The sequence below is a fragment of the Tenrec ecaudatus genome, chromosome 12 (genome assembly GCF_050624435.1).
Source record: "Tenrec ecaudatus isolate mTenEca1 chromosome 12, mTenEca1.hap1, whole genome shotgun sequence".
In the NCBI taxonomy this organism is placed as follows: domain Eukaryota; kingdom Metazoa; phylum Chordata; class Mammalia; order Afrosoricida; family Tenrecidae; genus Tenrec; species Tenrec ecaudatus.
In genome coordinates, this window is record NC_134541.1 from 116,977,722 (window position 1) to 117,000,766 (window position 23,045).

A 23,045-nucleotide genomic window follows, 5' to 3' on the forward strand; every position below is an offset into this window, starting at 1 on the left:
TACGTTGGATGTGCTACCACAGAGATAGGCCTGGAGAAGGACCTTGTGTTTGGTAAAGTCAAATTTCAGCAAAAAAAAAAAAAAAAAGGAAGCCCCTCAGGGTGATAGATCTGGTGGCTGCAGCGATGCAATCCAGCTTAACAGTTGTAAGGACAGCACAGGACCAGACAGTGTTTCCTTGTCTTGTACAGAAGGATGCTATTCGTGGAAGCCAACTCACCTGTACCTAACAACAATACAGTGAATAGTAGCACTGGGAATGTAGCCACTATTAGAAAAAACATTTTCGACTAAAAGGACAAAGTTCAGATGCTCAACGATAAAGTTCAGATGGCTAGAAAGGTTAAGGGAGGAGTCATGGAAAGGTTAACACAGGGAAGAAGTGGGGATTGCAGTCCACCCCTTGAAACGTGTATGCTGCATGGAAAACGGATTTGCTCTGTAAAACTTCACACAATTCACAATTAAAGGTAAACCCACTTTCCCAATGAACTGGATTAACCCTGCAGCTTGTGGAAATTATTTTCTGTGTTTGTTGCTTTGATGTATGTGTGTGAGAGCATGCACACGCACCTTTTCATAATATTAGAATCTAGATTTGCTAATGGGATAAAATAAAGATAAAACTGCCTCAATATACTTAATGATGGACCCTACTGTTCTCAGGATTCAATGACATGATTATTCTAGAGGGAAAAGGTCCATTTTCAGTACCAGGTACCTTGCTGGCTGCCTTCCAGGGAGGAAGGTTAGGATGAACTTTGCCCTGGGATGACGATATTTCTTGTTACTGATTAACCAGATCTGTTGGGAGGCTTCTGGGCCAACATCCTTCCCTTCCGGAAAGAGGCATTTGGCCAAGCTTTGGGAGCAGAAAATGTCTACCCGCTACCACCAAGCTGCTAGTGATAGCTACCTGGAACTTCTGAAGGAGGCGACCAAGCGCGATCTGAACCTTTCTGACGAAGATGGCATGACCCCCACCCTCCTGGCAGCCTACCATGGGAATTTAGAAGCCCTGGAAATCATCTGCAGCAGAGGGTGAGCTCATTCCACGGCTTAGATAAGAAACAGTATCAGTTAGAAAGATGAGGAGGGGATGCAGGAGTGGGGAGTGGGCGATAGGGAAGGAATGGGGCTCTCAGGAGTGGGAAATGAAGGCAGGAGTGGGGAGGGACCACTAGAACTGACTGTGGTTACACAACTCCTTTTAAAGGCCATTTCACCGTGTGTGGGGGCGATGTTCTAAAATTGACATGGTAATGATTGTACGATTCCCCTGGATAGGACTGAACGATTGAACTATTGTATGATATGTAAATTATGTGCCAGTAAAACTGTTTAAAAAATAAAATGAAATCCTCCCTGAGAATTTGCAAAAAAGAAGACAGATTAGAAAAGGTAGCATTTTGGAGATAGCAGGATGAAGCAGAAAAACCATCAAAAATACTTTGCCCATTTTTTATACTGTCCAAATCATCGGCTTATTAAAGAAAGGGAGAAAGCTGTACGCACCGGGAACTGGTACAGCTCCTACGGCTTGGCCGTTGCCTGCTTAAGCCATGTTCTCGGAGCAATTTGTGCTCCCCAAAGCACAGTGCTCTGTCTTTAGGAAAGGCATTCCTCCGTCTTCAATTGAGGGATCGCATAATTTAAAGATCCTATAAGAAGGCCAGCACCTTCTTATCCTTTGAATCTCAACTTAAATGTGAGATAGATGCCACTTATTGTGTACTAAATAGCCTTTTCAGTAGCATTAACAAAATCTCAGTATATCGTGGTTATTTTTCTGTCAATATATATTATTCTGTGAGATATTTTTTCGGGATTTCTAAGTATTCTAGTCAACAAAATACATCTCTGAGTCAATCCCTCTTTTGAAAAAAAATTGTTTCTCCCAGTTTAAGCAGTTCTGTTATATTATTTCCCTGTATATAAACCTTCCTTGAAGATAAATTTCTGAATCTATTGGCAAAATTTGCATATTGACAACTTATCTTTCAGAAAATACATAATTTAGCCAATCTAATAGGTCAAAAATGATCTATCACGGTTGTCTTTTCTTTGGCTACTGGTAAGATTGAAAATTCTTTTTATGTTTAGTGTCCACGGCAGTTCTACTTTGGTGACTACATAACCTTTACCACTTTTATATTGGGTGCTAGCATTTTTCACTGATTTATAAAAGTGATTTTTAAAGCTAAGAATATTAAAAATATAACATATATAGGAAATATAAATATTTAAATATATGTTCTTAAGCCTTCTAATCTTTTCCTATGTACGTTTTGGTTTTGAAAACCAAACCAAACTCAACTTCCATCAGGTCAATTCTAACTTGTAGCCACTCTCCAGGACAGGGTAGAAATGCCGAGGTGGGTTACTCAGACTGCAACTCTTTATGGGACTAGAAAGCCTTGTCTTTTTCCTCTGGCTTTCCCCCAACTATTTGGCATAATAATATCATTTTCTTCCTTAATGTAGTATCACAACAACCCATTCCCTAATATTTAGGAAGGGCTCCATGAATTAAAATAGATTCAACAACAACTGATTTTACTTTTGGTCACACACTGGATATGGGCACAAACACAGCATATGGAACACAGAAATAGAAATTCTTCTAACTCTACTTTCCAGGCCTTTCTCCACTGTTAGCTTCTTATTGATTATAATACATCTCTGGTTTGGTTTCCTTTCCCTCAGAAGCATTTTATGTCTGCTACTTTACTTATTCTTGCCTCAACTTAAAACAAAAACAAAACAACTCCAAACCTTGTGAGGATTTTGATAGGTTACCACTCATTTTAGCCATAGCCTATGTTCAGGAATGTGTGTTACATCAAAATTGTTGATTAGGTTAAAACGGAAAAATATTAATTGATATTTTCCCTCTAATTAATCATGAAATTCATTCTAATCTGATCACTGAAATGTTTTTCTGTTACTACATGTGTTAGTCTGGGTACATTAGAGAAACAAATTCACAGAAACTCATGTGTACAACAGAGAGTTTTATAAAAAGGGTAAGTGCACATCAAGAAAACATCCCAACACCATGCTGCCCAAGCCCACAAGTCCAACATAGTGCATATATTAGACACGAATCCACAAAGTCCTCCTCCATCTCACAAAACACGCACTATGAAACCAACTGCAGGAGGAAAGCCGAATCAGTGAATGTGTAAGCATCTCAGTGTTGGCAGGGGTCTCCACGCGGCTGCTCCAGCACCCAGGGCTGCATCAGGATAAGTCCATGAAGCTTCTCCTTGGGGATGTCTTGCAGGAGATGAGCCTTGCCAGCTGAAGCAGGGAACTGGCTAAGGCAACTGCACCCTGGTCCGACCATCAGAAAGCAAGAGACCCGAGAACTAGAAAGGCAAGGATCACTGAGCCATTCATCCCTCTGCCCTTCAATTAACCTCACATGTGTTTATTGGCCAGGTTGGCACAATAAACTTTAACTAACTCACTACATGATGGAGACATAATTGTCAAAATTGGTTTTATTCGAAAGCTGGGTTTCTACCTTCTTTTATCTTAATTTGATGATGTTGTGTTCCATTGTGTCCATTCTGGCTTTAAAAGCCTTCTGTCACAGAATGGAACTGCTCCTTAGAGTTTGCGTGTCTGTAAACTGTTGGGAGTGGATTGCTAGGATTTTTTTTTTCTCTTGAGGAGCAGCTAGTGGGTTCAACTTGCCAATCTTTTGTTTAGCAGCCAAACATCAAGTCATTGTACCAGCAAGACTTCCACAAGTCAGTGATGAAAATTAATAATTATAAAGTTGGTCCCAATTACAATTTTTTCCCATTTGCCTTTAAAGTGAACACAATCTTTGTGTGTGTGTGTGTGTGTGTGTGTAGTGTTGTTTCTATTTTCTAAAAAATGGAAATAAAACTTTTTTCTTACTGAACTGAAAAGAACCCCATATGTACTGTAAAACTTTATATCAAATTGGAAGGATCGATATAATAGAGAAAAATCACCCTAAATTTTGCTTCACTAACTTTGAGTGCCTGTTCTGTTTCCCCTTGCTGGGCTGAGTACATGCACACACATGAACATCCTCCTTATCCTCTGTCCCTTAAAAAGGCAATCACATGACACAAACTTTTCATATACTGGCTTCAAATTACTTGGCAATAGATTACCTACTGTTTTCACTTAAACATTGAGATTCACACCACATTTTTAAAATTACTATATTCTGTTTGGAAGTTTTGTCCTGGCATATTTAATAAGTTGTTTGTTTATGACATTGAATTTGATTCTTTTAATCATGCCAAAAGTCTCACTATTTCCTTAGAATAAATTCCTAGAGGCAGCATTGCTGACTCAGAAGGGTTCCAGGCTCTAAAAGCTTGGGTTATAGCTGGAAATGTGAACCACTTTATGTATTATCCAGCATCATCAAATGCCCCATAGTCTTGCTGGAATTCAGTGCGATTGTTCCTTTCAAGTGTTGCTTATCTGAAAGACAAAGGAATAGGTGGTATATTGTTTTAATTTGAATTTCTTTGATTATTAGTGAGGCCGAATCTTCTTTCTTAGGTAGAAAGACATTTTTGAAAGAATAATTTTGTTCTGAAAATTACACACACACACACACACAAAGTGAAATAAACTTCACAAAGAGAACATGGAATGAAATCGATGCTCAGAGTAGTTTAATAAACACAAATTACCTATTCTGTGGCACTAATAGCAAACCAGTTTTCAAACCGATGACCCCAATGCATTGAGCTACCAAAAAGGCAAGAACAAAATGTGAGTTGGGGAAAACAGCAAAACCACAACTCTCCCGTGTGTGTGTTTTAGAAAATCAAGAATAAATAAACAGTAGATTAAGTTCAGGCCAATGAAATTGTGTAGCATCAATGCTAGATTCAGATGATCAAAACAGGGGCCAGTGTGAGAATACCCGGCAGATATAGGTAATGATTCTAAGGAGAAATGTGGACGAGAGCCAGGATCAGAAACTATATGATTGTCTTAGATTAAAATAGAGTGGGATCCAGTGAAATTAGTCAACAGAAAATATATTTGGTTACGTTGTTGCCTGTATACAGAATCTTTGCAAGTGGACATAGCTTCCTTAAATGTATGAGGAACACTCCCTTTGTAAGTCTGAATTTTTGCTTTTGAAATTTTCTTGAAGCCACAACCACCTTTGGGGTCATCTCAGGCTTTCTGCTGTTCCTCTCATTTTGGAAGCATCATTTCAGATCCACTGAGTTGAGAACATCCTCCCCATCCTTTGTCTTTAAGAATGTAGCATTAACCCCAGTTCGTCAAAACCCTACCATATACCTTCTCCCAATAACTTTTAAAAACGGATCCAAGTCAGACAAATATAATCCGTATGTTTGCTTATGTTTATAGCAACATCTTGGATGGTATACAATAGCTCTTTGATGCCTTGTGTATTTAAGGAGTCTTTTGAATATTTTTCTTGGTTTAAATAAATAAAAATGAAAACCACAGCTCCGGGGTAAAGCACTATACTTCTCTTAGATACACAAGCCTGCCAAGGCTGAGCGTGCCTGACTTCTTCTGATCCAAAACACTGAAATCAGGTTGAAGGACCAGAGCCCTCTGGAAGGTGGCTGGTTTTAAATTGGACACTCCCGACATACCTGTGAGGGTTAATGTTTGCTTTCTTTGGATTCACTTTCATTTTCTTTCCCTCTCCTTTCTCCTCAGCTCTCTTGCCCTCAACTCCATGCCCTCGCCTCCCCGCCTAGTCACACTGATATCTATTCCTGGCTGTATCATCTGTCTGTGATGTTTTCTCTCCTTCTGGGGAGGTTGCCAACTGCCAGCTTAGGGGCAGGATCTAACCGTGTGTGTGTTTATTTGGACTTCACTGTATTTTTCTTTTAAATTTGAGCCAATATTTGCACATCGCAAAATTTCACAAGAAAATTGTATTTTGTTTGGAAAGGGGAAGTTCTGCCAATGTTGTGTCTGCTTTCATCCAAGGTCGCCGGAGTGAAGTGACAGCTGCTCTTTTGAGGTGGGGGTTGCTCTAACCTGTGACTTCATTAAAGAATAAAAGATTAATCACTTACTCATATTACTTGCTTGACTTATTTAGTTGAGCTTGAAACTTCTTTGCTAGGAAGTATAGATATTGCAAAGTGGAAAGGGCCTTGCGCACTGAAGCATAATACACAAATAGGGAGGCAGCCATCAAAATATTACAAATTAATTCTTTTGTTACTGGACCCCCAATTTGTGACAATCCAATGCACGACAGAACAGAATGTTGCTCAGTCCTGCACCATTCCCATGATCCACTGGGTCAGATCAATGATCCATGATCATTGTGGTGCACAGGGTTTTGCTTGGCTAGTTTTCAGATGAAGTTGGCCAGATCTTTCTTCCTAGTCTGCCTAAGTGTGGAAGCTCCATTGAAATCTCTTCAGCATCACAACACATGGCATACAGGAGTGGCTGCACTTGAGGTGCATGGGTTAGGACACTCCAATCTAAGTCTCCTGCAGGGGAAGTGAAAATTCTATGCCAACCAGCATTGCTAAAAATTCACAAGATGAGGAGATAAAAAGGAATAATGGGAGCCGTGATGTCCAGTGATTCCGTAATAGTGGACATGCAATGTGCATTTGTCATAATCCATAGAACTGTACAATGCAAAAGAAACAAACCCTAGTGTAAATTATGGGCAAAATACCGAGGGACCCAGGAAGCACCAAAAGAAAGTGGAAGGAAGACACAGCCACTGAACCAAAAATAATTGGGTGATGATCACTCATTTCAGGAGGCAGCATATGATCAAGAACCAACGAAAGAAATCCAAGGTACACTGAAGGTATTGGCAACAAACAAGGTTTTGGGAATTGATGGACTAACAAGTGAAAAGTTTCAACAAGCTCATATCGTGCTGCAGGTGCTCAGTCAAGTATGCCAAGAAATTTGGAAGAAAGCTAAATGATCACCTGACTGGAAGAGATCCATAAGGTGGTTACTCCAAAGAAAGGGGGCCCAACAGAGTGTGGACATTATCAAACAATATCATTATCACATGCAAGTAAAATTTTGCTGAAGGTAATTAAAAAGTGGTTGCAATAACACATCAACAGGGCACTGCCAGAATTTAAGCCAGAGTCATAAGAGAGGCTGTGACACAGAATCTGGGCTGAAAGCAGAAAACACCAGTAATATGTTTACTTGTATTTTATCGACTATGCAATGGCATTAGACTATTGTAGACCAGAGCAAGCAATGGAGGGCATTGTTAAGAATGAGAACTTCAGAATAATTTTTGTGGTAATGGAGATTTAATCTTCCAGTTGTAAAATCAGGAAAGACATATGTCAGGGTTGATATCTGTTCACTATTCTTATTCAGTCTTAATGTTGAGCTAATCGGAGAAGCTGGCGTGAAAGAAGAATTTAGCAACAGCACTGATCAGCATTAATAATATGCAATTTGCAGATGACACAACCTCATTTGCTGGATATGAAGAGGGTTTGAAACATTTATTGATAAAGATGAAAAACTATAGCTTTCAGTATGGATTACATTTCAATGTAAAGAAAACAAAAGTCCTCACAACAGGACCAATAAGCAGCATCATGATCAATGGAGAAACATTTTACCTGTCAAAGATTTCATTTTACTTGGATCCACAATCAATGCTGATGGGGGCAGCAGCTGAGAAATCAGATGACATATTGTATCAGGGAAATCTGATGCAAAACACCTTTTTAGTGTTAAAAAGCAGAGAGGATTAAAGTGCACCTGATCCCAAGCCATAACCTTTTCAATTGCTTAATATGTGGGGTAGAAAGGGGGAACTGATTACAAGAATCTACGTATAGCCTACTCCCTGGGGGAGGGACAGCAGAGAAGAAGGTGGGGGGAGACATCGGACAGTGTAATATATAACAAAATAATAATAATATATAAATGACGAAGGGTTCATGAGGTAGGGGGCAGTGGGGACGGAGGGGAGAATGAGCAGCAGATATTAAGGGCTCAAGTAGACGGCAAATGTTTTGAGAATGATGATGGCAACAAATGTACAAATGTGCTTGACACAATGGATGTATGTATGGATTGTGATAAGAGTTGTACAAGCCCCCAATAGAATGATTAAAAAATTAAAAAAAAAACTGGATAGTGAATAAGGACGACAAGAAAAATTGGTACCTTTGAATTATAGCTGGTAAGAGTATAGCATATATCATGGACTTCCAGAAGAATGAACAAATCTATTTTGGAAGAAGTATAGGTGACTGCTCCTTAGAAGTAAGGATGATGCAACTTTGTGCAGGTAATCAGGAGGCTACCAATTCCTGGAGAAGGCCATCATGCTTGTGAAAGCAGAGTGTCAGCCAACACGAGGAAGACTCTCAATGAGATAGACTCACTGACTGCAACAGTGGGTTCAAATATAGCCATGGTTGTGATAATAGCAACAGAGTGGGCAGTGTTTTGTTCTGTTGTGCATGGGGTTGCTAAGAGTCTGGAGGATACCTAACAACAATGACAACACTGTAAACTGTGCGCTTGAAGTAATAATAATGTGTTAACATCAACTAATCAAGTGTAACCAAATTTCCAAAGAAATGAAGGATGTTAATAAGTAGCACAGTATGCAGGAAGGAGGCATCTTATGAAAACTCTACTTTCTGTAGTTTATTTTGGGAAAATTTAAAAATTAGCTCTAAAAACTAGTCTTTTTTTAAAAAGCCACAGAAACAATTGTAGTGATAGATGTTCAGGGGAACGGAAGGGGTTGAGCGTGTGAGAGAGAATATATGACATCCAGATCTGTGAGTTCATTGAATATTTATTACATGCCATGTCCTTTGGAGTCCCTGACTCTAACCACAAGCGTTAGAGGTTCATGTCCACTCAAAAGTACCTCAGATGAAAGACATGGTATGAAAATGACAGGGAGGCAACATCTGACCTCCTCTGGCTCTACAAGGGAGAAGGAGAATTCAAGTCCATAGCAACGCAAGGCCAAGTGCCACAAGACATAGGTCAAGCATGCCTCCACCCTCTATCCTTTTCTCTCTTCAACCATTCCTCCCACAACACGCTCCCTTCTCTGCTCGTTTTGTTAATTCATTGCAATGAAAACACCGAACTCACAGATCACACCCTATTATGGAGGGTGCTTAGGGAAGTCTACCACAAGCCAGGGTCAGAAAACATGGACACAGTCTTTGGTTCACAGCAGTACATTCCTCGGCCAGCAACCAAGCATTTCTCTTTGGTCCTCAGCCTCTCAGCGATGAGGTCCCTGACCTCTGCCTCTGTGACCAAGAAGCCTACTCACTGCTCTGTGTCACAGTTTCAGGATCTTGATGCTCCTCTGCGCCGTCTTCTGGTCTTCTAGCCTCAGCCTCGAGTCACTGCTTGGGATGACCTCTGCCACATCAGGCAGGGGTTTTGAAGTCTCCAATGGTAGCTCTTCCTTATGGCCTAAGGAATTCTCTCTCTCTCTGCTTCTTAAATGGCCATCCCCTCTACTAGGGTTTCACACACATTATTTGCATATCCCGGCCCAATCATTTGTACAAGCCTATGGACAATCAAATACCTTATGGGTCATGGTTCTCTAGTTTGGAAGGGTAATGGTTTCATGAGACAACTCAATTCATTGACCTATTAATGTGTTTAATGGTGTGTGTTACTTCCTACTTTGTTGCTTGCGAGTGGGGGAGGAATAATAATTGGCTTCTATTTTCCTGGATCATCAGAGAATGAAGGAGAGTCAGAAATAGGAGAACAATATGGAATGTTGGCTTTATCAACTGTTTCCTCTTTTGCCGTGAGGCTGAACATTTTGATTAAATTTTATGGTAGAATCAGGATCAAAAGAGGGAAAATGAAGAACAGAATTTCCAATTTTTATGGGTGAACCCAGAGTTTTTGGGGTCATGGAGGCTGCATAATCTCTCCAAGACAATCTTTAAACCTTAAACCCTGAAGCCTTAAAACCAAACAATAGTTTAGAAAACTGGTAATAAAAGCCTGAACACTATATTCTTTAAAAAATAATTTTTACTTTTAAACTATTGTGAATTAAATGGGAGTTACATTTTGGATAATTAATTTTACATTCAACCACTTAAACTATGTATCAAATTCCCCAATAGCTTGTTTTACTCCCTTAGTCCCCTTTGGTTTCCCCTCTCGTTTTGTGGTGTACTGTCTTCCCTTTGCCCTACTTAAACTCTGCCTACCCTCTCTAGACTATTGCTTCATCATTCCTTTCTTGTCCACCTCCACCCCCCCGCAAGTCCCCAAGGCCCTGGACCCATAATAGCCATCAACGTCTGTTTCTTTGAGTATGGAAACTTTTTTCTCAATATTTCCCTTTTAACAATGGTCTCATCCAATGTTTATCCTTCATGATCAACTACTTTCACTCAGTATAATGTCCCCCAGTTTCATTCTTGCAATGAGGTGCTTTACAGTGTCATCATCATTCTTTAGTGGTGTGTAGTATTCCATCGTGTGTATGTATCCACGGTTCTTTAGCCATTCTCCCACTGTGGGGCCCTTATGTTGTTTCCCCTTCTTGTTGTTGGGAACAGTGCTGAAGACACATGGGTGTGTATACGTCTATTCATGTTACAGCTCTTCCTTCTTTAGGATAGATACTTAGCAGAGAGATTGCTGAGTCATATTTTAATTTCGATGAACAATTTTTTGAGGTAGCGTATTGCCGGTTTCCCCAGTGGTTGCATATTTTTACACTGGCATCAACAGTGTATGAGCATTCCGGTTCTCTCCACACGGTCTCTGAGGTTTGTTATTTTCTATTTTGTTTCGTTCTTTGCTTCGTTGTCAAAGATGGTGTATGGTGGTATCTCATAGATGTTTTGATTTTCATGGCTGTGATGGCTAAGGATTGTGAGCACTTCTTTGTATGTTTATTGGCTTTCTGGATGTCTTTATTTGGTGACCTGCCCATGTCCTATGCTCATTTTTAACTAGATTCTTTGTCTTTTTTTGGTTATAGTGTTCTATAGACTTTATAGATTGGTCCCTTGCTCCATCGGACATTTCTAATATTTTTCTCCTACTCTGTGGCTTCTCTTTTCATTTGATGAACTTGATGAATTCAAGCATCTTATTTTTAATAGTCAATCATCTATTTTGTCTTCTGCTGTGCATTTTTCTTCTTTATGTTTGATAGTATGTCTATACCCTGTATTAAGGCACTTACATCTGTTTCTACTTTCACATTAATGATGTTTATAGTGTTGAGATTTACATTTAGGTCTTCAATCCATCTTGAGAGTCCCTGTTTATATATGGGGTAAAATATGGAACCTCTTTCATTCTACAGACATAAATCTAATCTTTCCAGAACCATTTGTGGAAGAGACTCGCTTTTCTTCATTTAATGTGCTTTGACCCTTTGTCAAAGGTCAGTTGTCTGTAGTTGGATGGATTTATTTCTGAGTTCTCTTTTCAGTCCCATTGACCTACATATCTATTAGTGTACTAGTACTAGACAGCTTTGACTACAGTGGCTGTGTAATAAGTTTTGAAATCGGTAGTGACAGGTCTCCAGTTTTCTTCATCTTAAGTAGTTCTTTGCTTATACTGGGTTTCCTTTTTCTCCATATAAAGGTGGTAATTAGTTTTCCCATTCCTCTAAAGCAGTGGTTCTCAACCTTCCTAATGCTGTGACAATTTAATACAGTTCCTCATGTTGTGGTGACCTCAACCATAAAATTATTTTTGCTGCTACTTCATAACTGTAATTTTGCTACTGTTATGAATCGGGCAACCCCTGTGAAAGAGTTAGTTGACTCCCAAAGTGATCAGGACCCACAGGTTGAGAACCACTGTAAGGAATTAAGTTGGGATATGATTTGGAATTTGTTATATTTATAGACTGGGTTGGGTAGTATTGACATTTCTACAATATTAAGCCTTCCTATCCAGGAACATGGGGGCATTCTTCCATTTATGTAGGTTTCTTTTGTTTTATTGTAGTAGTGGTCTGTTGTCTTAGTAGAAGCCTGTTGTTTCAAAGTTGGGTTTATTTCTAAGTGTTTCATCTTTTATGTGGCTATTGTAAATGGTATTTTTTTACTTGATTTCATTTTCAGTGCTCTCCTGGTTAGTATATAGGCATCTGATTTTTCTATGTTGAGCTTATTACTGGCCATGTCCTTTGATTATTTCCAACAATTTTTTTGTCAAGTCATTAGGGTTTTCTCTATATAGAACCATATCACCTACAGATAGAGTTTTACTTCTTTGCCAATTTGAATACCCTTAATTTCTTTTTTGGTTTCCAGTAGCTCTTGCTAAGACTGCTAGTACAAGGACAAAGGTAATTTTTGTCTGGTTCTCATTTGCAAGATGAATGCTCTCAGTTTCTCCCTATTGATTGAGAATGTTGTCATTTATTTTGCTTATATAACCTTCATAGTTGTGAGAATGTTTCCTTCCATCTCCATTCCGCTAAGTATTTCTATCAGGAGTGGTTGTTGGATTTTATCAGAAGCCTATTTTGCATCAATTGATAGGATCATGAAGTTCTATCCTTTGTTTTATTTATATGGTGACTTACATTGATTGTTTTTCTTTGTTGAAACATCCTTACATACCTGGTATGGGTCCCAATTAACCAAAGTGTTATTTTTGATATATTGTTGAATTCTATTCACCAGAACCTTGAAAATAGTTTATTTCATATGATTCACATATGATACAATTCATAAATTTAATAATATTAAGAAGAGTTGCACAATATCCATAACAATTATTTCTTTCTTGTACTCATTGTTGTTGGCTCCCCATTTCCTCCCAACCTCCCCTGTCATGCCTTAGGGAATTAATCCAGTTATTGTCACTATAGATTTATATATCCTGAATTTAATATACAGAAGCACATGCAAAACAAAAAACAAAACCAAATTAAAAGAAGAACAATAAGGACAAAATAAAATAGAAGAACCTCAACAAAAGGGAAGTAGAAAATATTAACTGAACCAACTTTAATGTGGGTCAAAAGGGAGATCAAATGATAAAGGTTTACATTTTAACCTAAATACCTCTGCCATAATCCACTTTACAATCCATTCTTTCTGATAACAAGCCTATTCATATCTCTGGACTATGATCAGAGGGGATTTTATTGGATGATTGATCCATGTGGGAACTCTGTAAATGTATTTTGGGCTTCCACTGTCATCCATAGCCTTCTTCAAATGAAATGGTCAGAATTTAAATTCTAATACTGCTCCCTTCTCTGGATGTGGATTTTATTATTTACAGTCCTTCGATTACACAAGGCAGTGCGTTTCATCCATGGAGATTTAACCAATGCCTGACTTAGATGGCTAGTTGTTTTAAGACAAGCCTTTAAGACTCCAGACACTATTCTTTCGGATAGTCAGACACCACTCTATTTTTTTCTATGCTTTGCGATAGCACCCATATCTTCAGTGATCTCTTCATGAGGGTGCGTATCGAGTAGGGCCATGTCATAGGAGGTAATCATTCTTAGATTAGGGCTATAATTAAGTTTGAGCTAAAAATCCATTCACATATCTGGTTTATATATGTCTCTGGTTAACTTTACAGACATCATTATCATTTTATTGGTGAACATTATAAATCATCCCTATGGGGCATTAGGTAATTCTATTGGTAGTATCTTTAAGTTAGCCAACGATAGAATTTAAAACACTCTTAAGAAAAATACATTGTACAATTATAGGCTAGATTTTTAGACCATAATACATGAATTGTTGACTTGTACTGATTAAAAACTTATGTGATGGGACACTGTTTACATGAACAATGAGGGTAGGAGATAGGGCAAAACTTTCAATAATGTTCATTCACAAAGGCAAAACCATGCCTCATATACTAACACGTGTCATAAAAAAAGCAAAGAGAGCATGGACATTATAAATATCTTGTAGTCTCAAGCTACCAATCCTTGTGTACCCCCAAAGCACAAGAGCTGAACCAAATCCCAGTGGCCCCCAATTCCATCCCACTGGGATGGGTCATCTGCTTCTTTTCACACTAGAGCATTTTATCCCTAAATCCATGGAGTACGTCAGTTCCTTAATCTGCTACAGGTGAGTTTAAGCTACAATCCAGCTTGCTTGATGGGATTTCCAAATCCGAGGCTTCTGGTATGGCCTATGGAGGCTGCTGTGCACCTGAAAATAACAGAGGCTAAAGTCCCAGTTGCCTATAGCACAAGGGTCACCAAGGGCTGGATTAACACTAGGTCAAAGGTGTCCAATTAGTTGCAGAATACCAGGCTTATTTTCTCTTGAGGTCTTTATAAATAATGGTAAGTGTTTTTCCCAGTGACAGGTTGTCAAGTCTTGTTTACCCATCCACAGACGTGCAATCACCTTTTCCAATACAGAAAGTCACCTCATTCCCTTGACTCAAATTTCCTGTAAGTTTCACTAATCACTCTTATAGGAGTTGTGTTAGTCCGGGTAGACTAGAGAGCCAAATCCAAGGACACTCATGTGTATAAGAGAGAGTTTTATATAAAGGGTAATTGAACATTAAGAAAGCATCCCAACCCAGTCCAGTCCACGCCCATACATCCGATATTAGTCCAATACCTATCTATATGTCCAATACCTGTCTATAAAGGCCTTGTCAGTTTGACGAAACACATGCAATGACATTGAATGCAGGATGATCACAGGTCAGTGGGTAGAAAGTTTTTGGATCCAGTGGCATTGCAAGCATCTCAGCACTGACAGAGGTCTCCACATGGCTTTTCCAGCACCCTGGGCTGCATCAGGGTAGGTCCATGTGGCTTCTCCTCAGGGATGTCTCACAGGAAGTGAGCCTTGCCAGTAGAGCATCTCCAAGGGTTGAGAGAAAGAGATAGTGTCTACTGCCTCCAAGAAGGAATACAGGATTTCCCAGAATTCTCAAGAGAAGACCATGCCCACACAGAGGCCTCGTTGGCTATGATCCAATTGACAGACTAGACTCCACCCTTTCACTCATAACCCTCTCAAATTGACATCACATTATGTACCTACCTGGTTTTGGTATCAGTGTTATGCCCACATCATAAATGACTTCTGGGGTTAGCTTTCTTTTTTTATGTTCTGGAATAGTTTGAGTAGAATTGGTGTCAGGTCTTTTCTGAGTGCCTGGTTGCATTCCGTGGTGAAATCATTTGGTCCTGAACTTTTTTGTTTACTTTAATGACCTGATCCGTTTTCTTCTTTTGTTATAGTTCTGTTGAGGTCTTCTACATCAGTCTGTGTGAACTTAGTTAGGCATTGTGTTGCTAAAAATTTGTCCATTTCATCTAACATTTCAAATCTATTGGAGTATAATACTTCATAATATTGTTTTACCATCTTTTAAATTTTCATTTATATGTTCAATTATAATGTTGCTTTTTCAGTTTTTATTCTTGATATTTACTTTTCCTTTGTTAAGTTTGCCAGTGGTTTGTCAACTTTGTTAATCCCTTCAAAGTACCAACTTCTGGTCTTGTTCATTTTTACTATTGTTTTTCTGTTTTCTTATTCTTTTATTTCTGCTCTAATATATATATATATATTCTTTTTTTACATTCAAAAAATTCTTTCTTATTGAAACACAAAACACATTTACAGCATGCAGGTTAACTTAAATTTTTTTTTAATTTTAACAATTTATTAGGGGCTCATACAATTCTTATCACAGTTCATACATATACATACATCAATTGTATAAAGCACATCTGTACAGTCTTTGCCCTAATCATTTTTTTCTCCTCTTTTCTAACTTAAAATTTTAAGGCATCTTCCTCAAACCAATCATATTTTAATGTATCTTCAAGCCCTGAAAGTAACCGGCATGTTCCACAGGTAGATTCAGACTATCATTTCATGTCAAATTGAGCGTTATGCACAGTAGTTAGTATTCTTAAGTTAGGCAAATAATTTAACTGATCACCATGAATAAATATTACTTTTATTTCATCTGGTTTCTCTACTGAATTATTTATTAATAGCAATTCAGAGGACAGTAAAGATATCCAGTCAAAAAAGATACTGAAAACTATAGTATCCCTGTTGTATATGATTAGAATATATTTTTTCTTATAGTAAGTAAGTGCTTACTTTGTTGCTCTTATTCTAATTTTTGCAAATGCTGGGATAAATTATTGTTTCCATTACACCCTTTTTTAATGTGCAAGTTTATTGCTATAAATTGCCCTTTGAGCACAGCTTTTGCTGAGTCCTAAAGGCTTTGTTATATATGGTAGTATTTTTGTTCTCAGATGTTTCAAGGAATTTAAAAATGTTATTATTTATTTAATTACAAAGTAGTTTTAAGCAGGCTGTCCTTCAGTATTTATATATTTGGTCCCTGTCCCCTTTGAGCTTTTAATCGTTGATTTCTAATTGCATATTATTGTGCTCTGAAAGGATGGTTTGTAATATCTTGATATTTTAAATGTACTCAGGCTTACTCTGTGGTCATGTGCCCTGGGGAAGAAAGCACACTGTGCTGTTGTGGGTGCAGTCTTCTGTACATGCCGAGGAGGTCTAGTTTATTAACTGTACTGTTATTCTTCAAGATTAGAATCTAGAGATTTTCCTTCGAGCTCATGGATTCGACTTTCCATTGCTTCAATTCTTCGGCTTTGCTCTTTTAATGTATTGTTGAATTCTATTATCTTTTTTTCAAAACATTTTATTAGGGGCTCATACAACTCTTATCACAAATCACACATTTACATACATCAATTGTATAAAGCACATCTGTACATTCTTTGCCCTAATCATTTTCTTTTTTTTCCCTTTTCTTTTTTTACATTTTATTAGGGGCTCATACAACTCTTATCACAATCCATACAGATACATACATCAATTGTATAAAGCACATCCGCACATTCCCTGCCCCAATCATTCTCAAAGCATTTGCTCTCCACTTAAGCCCTTTGCATCAGGTCCTCTTTTTTTCCCCCTCCCTCTCTGCTCCCCCCTCCCTCATGAGCCCTTGGTAATTTATACATCGTTATTTCATCATATCTTGCCCTATCTGGAGTCTCCCTTCCCCCCGTTCTCTGCCGTCCATCTCCCAGGGAGGAGGTCACATGTGGATCCTTATCTTACTATTAACCTCCTGGATTTCTGTTTTGTTGTCATTGTTGTAAAGTTTCTAATTTTCCTATAGCTCTCTTGATCCTTCCTCCATCTGTTGAGAGCATCTGAACATTATTCTTCTGAATTCTTTTTCGGGTAGTTCCAGTGCCTTTTATTCTTTAGTAAATTCCTTTGCCTCTATGTACTGATTACATGTTTGTGCTTATCTTGTGCTGGTTCATATGGGCTGAGATTGCCTGCTGTCGCCTTGACATGAGAGTAGCCGAGTCATGTGGGGACATTTGACTGACAAGTGGTACATAAAAGGGAATGATAGAAAACACAGAACAAAGAGCAAATAAATGGATAAATAAATAAACAAAATAGTGCTGTTTGGGCAGGCTGTCCCTTCAGACCCAGAGAACAGTGGAGTATATGCAGCTAGCATTCCTTTGGTGTGTTGTGCCTGTGTGCTCTCCTACCTAGCATGTAAAATGAGCGGTGGGGAGTTTGTCCTTGGCATCCTTTTCCTGTAGCTGTGCGAATTTAGGAAGGAGAAAGGGGCTTTGTTGTTGTTGTCCTTAGCTGCAAGTCCTAGGCAGTAGCTGCATTGCGGTGAGGAGTGGGTTGGTGCTGCCCTAATGGCCTGCCAACAGGTTCAGTGAGGAATAAAAGTTGCAGAGAGAGAGAGAGAGAGAGAGAGAGAGAGAGAGAGAGAGAGAGAGAGAGAGAGAGAGAAAATTGAAAAGTAAAAGGTCCCACCTGAATCTTGTAGTTCCTGTTCACCTGCTAGCTTGTGGGCTTCTACCTCCTCAGAGTTCTTGGGTCTCCTGGGGAAACAGTGTTAGTTCAACCTCTGCTCCATCCTCCTCCCAGACAAAGTGGATCCATCCACTCCCCCTTCTTTTGTCTGCACCCACAGCCTCTTGGGTGTGGAGGAATATTGGTATTTGAATATTGACATTTCAGTTCACTGAGCTATTATCTTGTCTTCCAAGATTCGGATTTTTCTTCCGTGTTTGTTACGTTTCTGGATTGGGTTGATACCATGGTTCTTGCTTTGCAATGCTGAAAGAATTCACGTAGCAGAAACACTTTTGTAATCCAAGTGAGTCTTTATGGAAGAAAGGGAAAGTTTCAGGTATTACAGTCTGTGGTAGGCACCTAATCTGGTGTCAATTTAAGGATTAAGAGTGTAAGGGTGGAGTCTAGGCTGTCAGTCAGGAGATAGCCAATGAGACTTCTGTGGGCATGGCCTTCGCCTGAGAATCCTGGGAAATCTGGTACTTTCTTCTTGGAGGTGGAAGACACATCTCTCTCTCTCTCTGCTACTCTCTGGGAGACATTGCAGAAGACAAGCCACATGGACACAACCAGACCTCGGAAGCCAGAGAAGCCACAGAGAGACCCCTGTCAGCACTGAGATGTTTCCAATGACACTGGATCCAAAGACTTTCTACCCACTAGCCTGTGATCTTCTGCATTCAGAGTCACTGCATGTGTTTTATGAGTCTGAAGAGGACTTTATGGATTGATATCGGACATATGGGCTAATATCGGACTTATGGACTTGATCTGGACTGGACTGGGATGCTTTCTCAATGTTCAGTTGCTCCTGTATATAAATCTTTTCCTTACACACACATGTGTGTCCATGGATTTGTTTCTCTAGTCTACCCAGACTAACACACAGTCTCAGAAAGGTGCACTCTATTTCTGGAAAGTGTGCCAGGCCTCACGGAAAGCCCTGCTGGGATTTGTAACTGATGCAATAAAACAAATGGAAAGAATACAGGAACAGAGAGCTAGCAACCAATGCATGCAAAACTGGGGAATCCCCAGGACAAGAGGAAGTGCGCCCTGAGGGGGCAGGCAGGTGCATGCGCACTGCACACTCAGGAAGCCCTCTGATTACAGCATGCTCCTGAGCCAGCGCAGAGTAAAAAAGGTACTGACAGCGAGCCAAGAGCAGGTACCAAGAGCTGGTGCCAAGCCCAAGAGGTATGCCTGGCTGTGCGCCTGGCTCTTATTCTGTCCCACCCGCTGGCTGGGTGAGGTGTGCTTGAGGGCATGGGCCAATCCTAGTGGCTGAGTCTAGGCCCACCTGTTTGATGTCATGTGGCTGGGCCTCGTGTGTGTGCCCAGGTGGAACTCCCATCTGGGCTCAGGGAGCTTGTGTCTGAGCATGCTCAGTTTGGATCTTTCCCGTAGGTGTCTTAGTGTGCCCAATCTCTTTCCAACCTGGGTATTGGGGCCCGATGCAGGCACTGGGGAGGCAATCCTCTTTGTCCCCAATCTAGCGACGTAATACGTTGATAGTATCTGTGTTTGTTGTAGAGAGATGTTTGCTGTCCATGTGTCTAGGCAGCCATCTTGACCCCCATTATACACTTTTAAGAACTATTTGTGAGACCAAGTTGAAAACAGCAACTTGAAAGATTACACGTGAAACTTAGGTTTAGTCAGTTTACATTAGTGGTGGAAGAAGAGCTCAGAAAAGTTGGCTGAGAACAGTTATACAATTTGAAGCATGCAATGAATATCATTGAATTTTCATGTAAGAGCTGCTGAATTGTTGTATGTTTTGCTCTGCACATTCTAAGCAAAAACAACAAAATTAAAACTTCTTTTAAAGAAGCAATGGATAAGCTCAAGCTTTTGAGCCCGTGGGACATCAAATTAAGTATTGGCAGAAATAAGAAATCCTGTAGATGAATATCTTTTTAAAGATGAAATAAGTTTAGTTTGGCCACATGGAGTTTGAGGAACACTTGATATATTTAGGTGGAATTGTTTGGAAGATAGTTGAAAACTTCAGAGATATGATATTGGAATAAACAATGTAATTATGATAACCATAGTAAAGTACTATAAAATATAGGGGAAAATGAGGGGAAAGTTTGGAAGAAACAGGAGTAATGAATATATACACAGAGTACCTTTGTGCTACTGTTGCTCAGAGCAGCCCAACTGGAATTAGTTTAGAAAATAAACGGTTCTTGGTTATTAAGAGAAAGAAAATTCTAATGGAGAACATTTTTCATCTGACATATTTGCCACAAGATGAAATTGACTTGAGACCACTGATGTTTTATGCCGAGTATTTTCCAATGCTTATATGCACCCTGCGTTATTTAACTGCATAAATCCCTCTGACTAGATAATAATTTTATCCTCTGTTTACAAATGAGGAAACGGTCCTAGGAAGTTAAGCTTAAGGCCTTGAAGCGTGTGAAGCAGAAAAGCTGAGATGTGTTCATTTAAGGCATAGTGGGTTGAAGACAATTAAACTGGGGACAGCCTTGACCACACTGGGCTGCTTGTGTACTCTTGGACAAATCCATTCAGCGAAGCTCACTGAGCCTTATTTTACCTTTCTGCTAATTACCTTTCTCAGAGGAAGTTTGTAAAAGTTGTGTGTGTGTGTGTATGTTTGTGTTTCTTTGGGGTTGGGAGGGACTAGGAGAAGAATGCATCATAGCTGAAAAACAAGAGGAAATCAGAGTTCCGATGGAGAGGTTATAAATCTGATTCATCAGAATCCAGGAAAAGGATTGGGCCTTAACAAGTGCAGTGCTTCTAGACATCCCCTGTTTCCCTGAAAATAAGACAGTGTCATATATTATTTTTTTCTCTCTCAAAAAATGCACTAGGTCTTATTCTCAGGGGATGTCTTATTTTTCCATGAAGAAGAATATGGTACACATTTATTGTTTTATTAAAAGAGACCGTGAACTTTCTGTCTGCTCCGGCTGTGTGCTGGGGCCAGCAGTGAGCTGTGTGGCGGCGCCCACCACTAAGGTTCAGAGTCCAGAGTTACCGTAGCTTTGAGGGGGCTTGTTTTCAAGGAGGTCTTATTTTCGGGGGCGGGATGCCTTATATTTCAGCGAGAGGCAAAACTGCAAGTAGGTCTTACTTTCGGGGGATGTCTTACTTTCGGGGAATGTCTTACTTTTGGGGAAACAGGGTAGAACATGAGAATTTGTCAATCTCATTAGACTAAAGATTCTGATTCAATAAATTTGACAGAGGAGGTGGGAGACAAGTCAGAAGTGATGCTACAGCAGTGGATTTTTAAATTTTTTTTTGCAGGGGAGGATGCCTCAGCATCTGAATCGCTAACAAACTTGCATGTGCATGTATTTGGTTCTGTTGTTTATTTTTGGAGACCTTGCGTGCAGAGGGAAAAAAATTAATATTTTTTCCCATTTTCTCTTCTAGTGGGGATCCCGATAGATGTGACATCTGGGGGAATACTCCTCTACACTACGCCGCCTCCAATGGCTATGCCCACTGTGTCTCATTCCTGGTCAACTTCGGGGCTAACATCTTTGCCCTTGACAATGATTTTCAGTCTCCACTGGATGCTGCCGCCAGTAGGGAACAATATCAATGTGTCGCTCTCTTGGATAAGGCCGCCACTACCCAGAACATCATGAACCCCAAGAAAGTGACCAGGCTGAAGGAGCAGGCGCAGAAGAACGCCAGGAGGCAGATTAAAGAGTGCGGGAGGCTTCAGGAGAAGCATCAAAGCAAGATGGCCCGTACATCCAGCAAGGAGGACTCGGGGACGCTTTCTTCTCCTAAGGGTACCTTCTCTAAGTCATCCTTTTCACATGCTTCTGCTTCCAGTACATTGGGATCATTGTCGAAGGGCATCAAAGATACTTTCCAATTAAAGTTCAAGAAGAACAAAGATACAGCAGAGCAGGGAGGAAAAGAGGGCCGGAGTGGGCAGAGAACCGTGATGGAAGTGTTTGCAGAGGAGGATGAGGACTCCTTCCCGGAGGACTTCAAAGATCAGCTCCAGTTGTCAGCAAAGGAAGACAACCACGGACAACAGGAATCCATTCTCAACCGTCCAGGTCTAGGGAGTATAATTTTTAGAAGGAACCGGATACTGAGCCCCGAAGAAATCATAGACAGGAAGAGGGAGTCGGGGCTTCAAATACCCAGTGAATGGTTTCAGAGACAGGAAACAGCAGAGGCTGGCCAAACGGAGGCTGATGAAGAGGGCGAGGAAAGTGGCCATGATGATGGTCTGCCTTGGGATAAAGATGAAGTGGAGTGGGAGGAAGATGTGGCTGACGCTACTCCCCTGGAAGTGTTCTTGCAAGCGCACCATCTGGAAGAATTCTTTCCTGTATTCATGAGAGAGCAGATTGATCTAGAAGCCCTGTTGCTTTGCTCAGATGAGGACCTCCAGAGCATTCAAATGCAGCTGGGCCCCAGGAAGAAAGTTCTTAGTGCTGTCAACAGAAGGAAGCAGGTGATCCAGCATCCTGGGCAGCTGGTTGACACCAGCCTCTGATGGAGAGTGTTGGGTCAACAGAGGAAAGCCTCAACAGTGAGGTGATGGTGCAGCCCATGGGGATTACTGAACACTTCCTTTTGACCCAACCCCCTCTGGAAAGTTTCGAGCTTGTTAGAGAAAGAAACTCCAGTCTGCACTGGCCATACTCTGTGTTCCTCCCAGTAAACCACCGGTGAGAAACTCAAAGAGACTTGGGAACAGGAAAGTGGTGTATCTGTTCAATAGTCTTTTTCTTATTTTTTGAATGATAGTTAACGAAGAAATGTTTTTGCCCCTCCAGCTCTGTACTTAATTGATTACTATATTCTTGTATCACACTACTCAGCTGATTGATTTTGAATGTCACAATTTGGGGATTCTAACCCCCTTCTAGTCTTTGTTCTGTGATTGCCTGTTGGTGGAGATTAAAGTTCTTCTATCGGCAAAAGGCTCGGCGTCCAGTTTAAATGCATCTGTTTATGAGAAGTAGAGATGTGTCCATACTATCCTACTTGAGAGCAGAGACAGATCGGAAGATGCAGGGAATTAAGAGAGAAAGAAAACATAGGAAGCAAAGGAAGAAGGTGGGGACAAAAGGAAAGGAGATAGGGGAAAAAATGTGGCCTATTTTATGAGTTTTCTAAGGATAAGCATCTTCTGAAACTTAC

General features: G+C 40.0%; 1 protein-coding gene across 1 annotated transcript; it reads left to right on the top strand.

Annotated features, from left to right (window-relative positions):
• The first annotated feature begins 852 nt into the window (after positions 1 to 852).
• Positions 853 to 22,581, top strand: ANKS4B (ankyrin repeat and sterile alpha motif domain containing 4B). The gene is made up of 2 exons (XM_075528372.1): positions 853 to 1,041; positions 21,306 to 22,581. Exons 1-2 carry the CDS (start codon positions 878 to 880, stop codon positions 22,393 to 22,395), a joined length of 1,254 nt encoding a protein of 417 aa, XP_075384487.1. The 5' UTR covers positions 853 to 877; the 3' UTR covers positions 22,396 to 22,581.
• Positions 22,582 to 23,045: the final 464 nt, after the last annotated feature.

Excerpts from the sequence above, each read along its gene's own strand:
- ANKS4B (XM_075528372.1), top strand. The coding sequence starts at position 878 with ATGTCTACCCGCTACCACCAAGCTGCTAGTGATAGCTACCTGGAACTT. Across the intron at positions 1,042-21,305 it reads GAAATCATCTGCAGCAGAGG|TGGGGATCCCGATAGATGTG; the intron begins GTGAGCTCATTC and ends TTTCTCTTCTAG.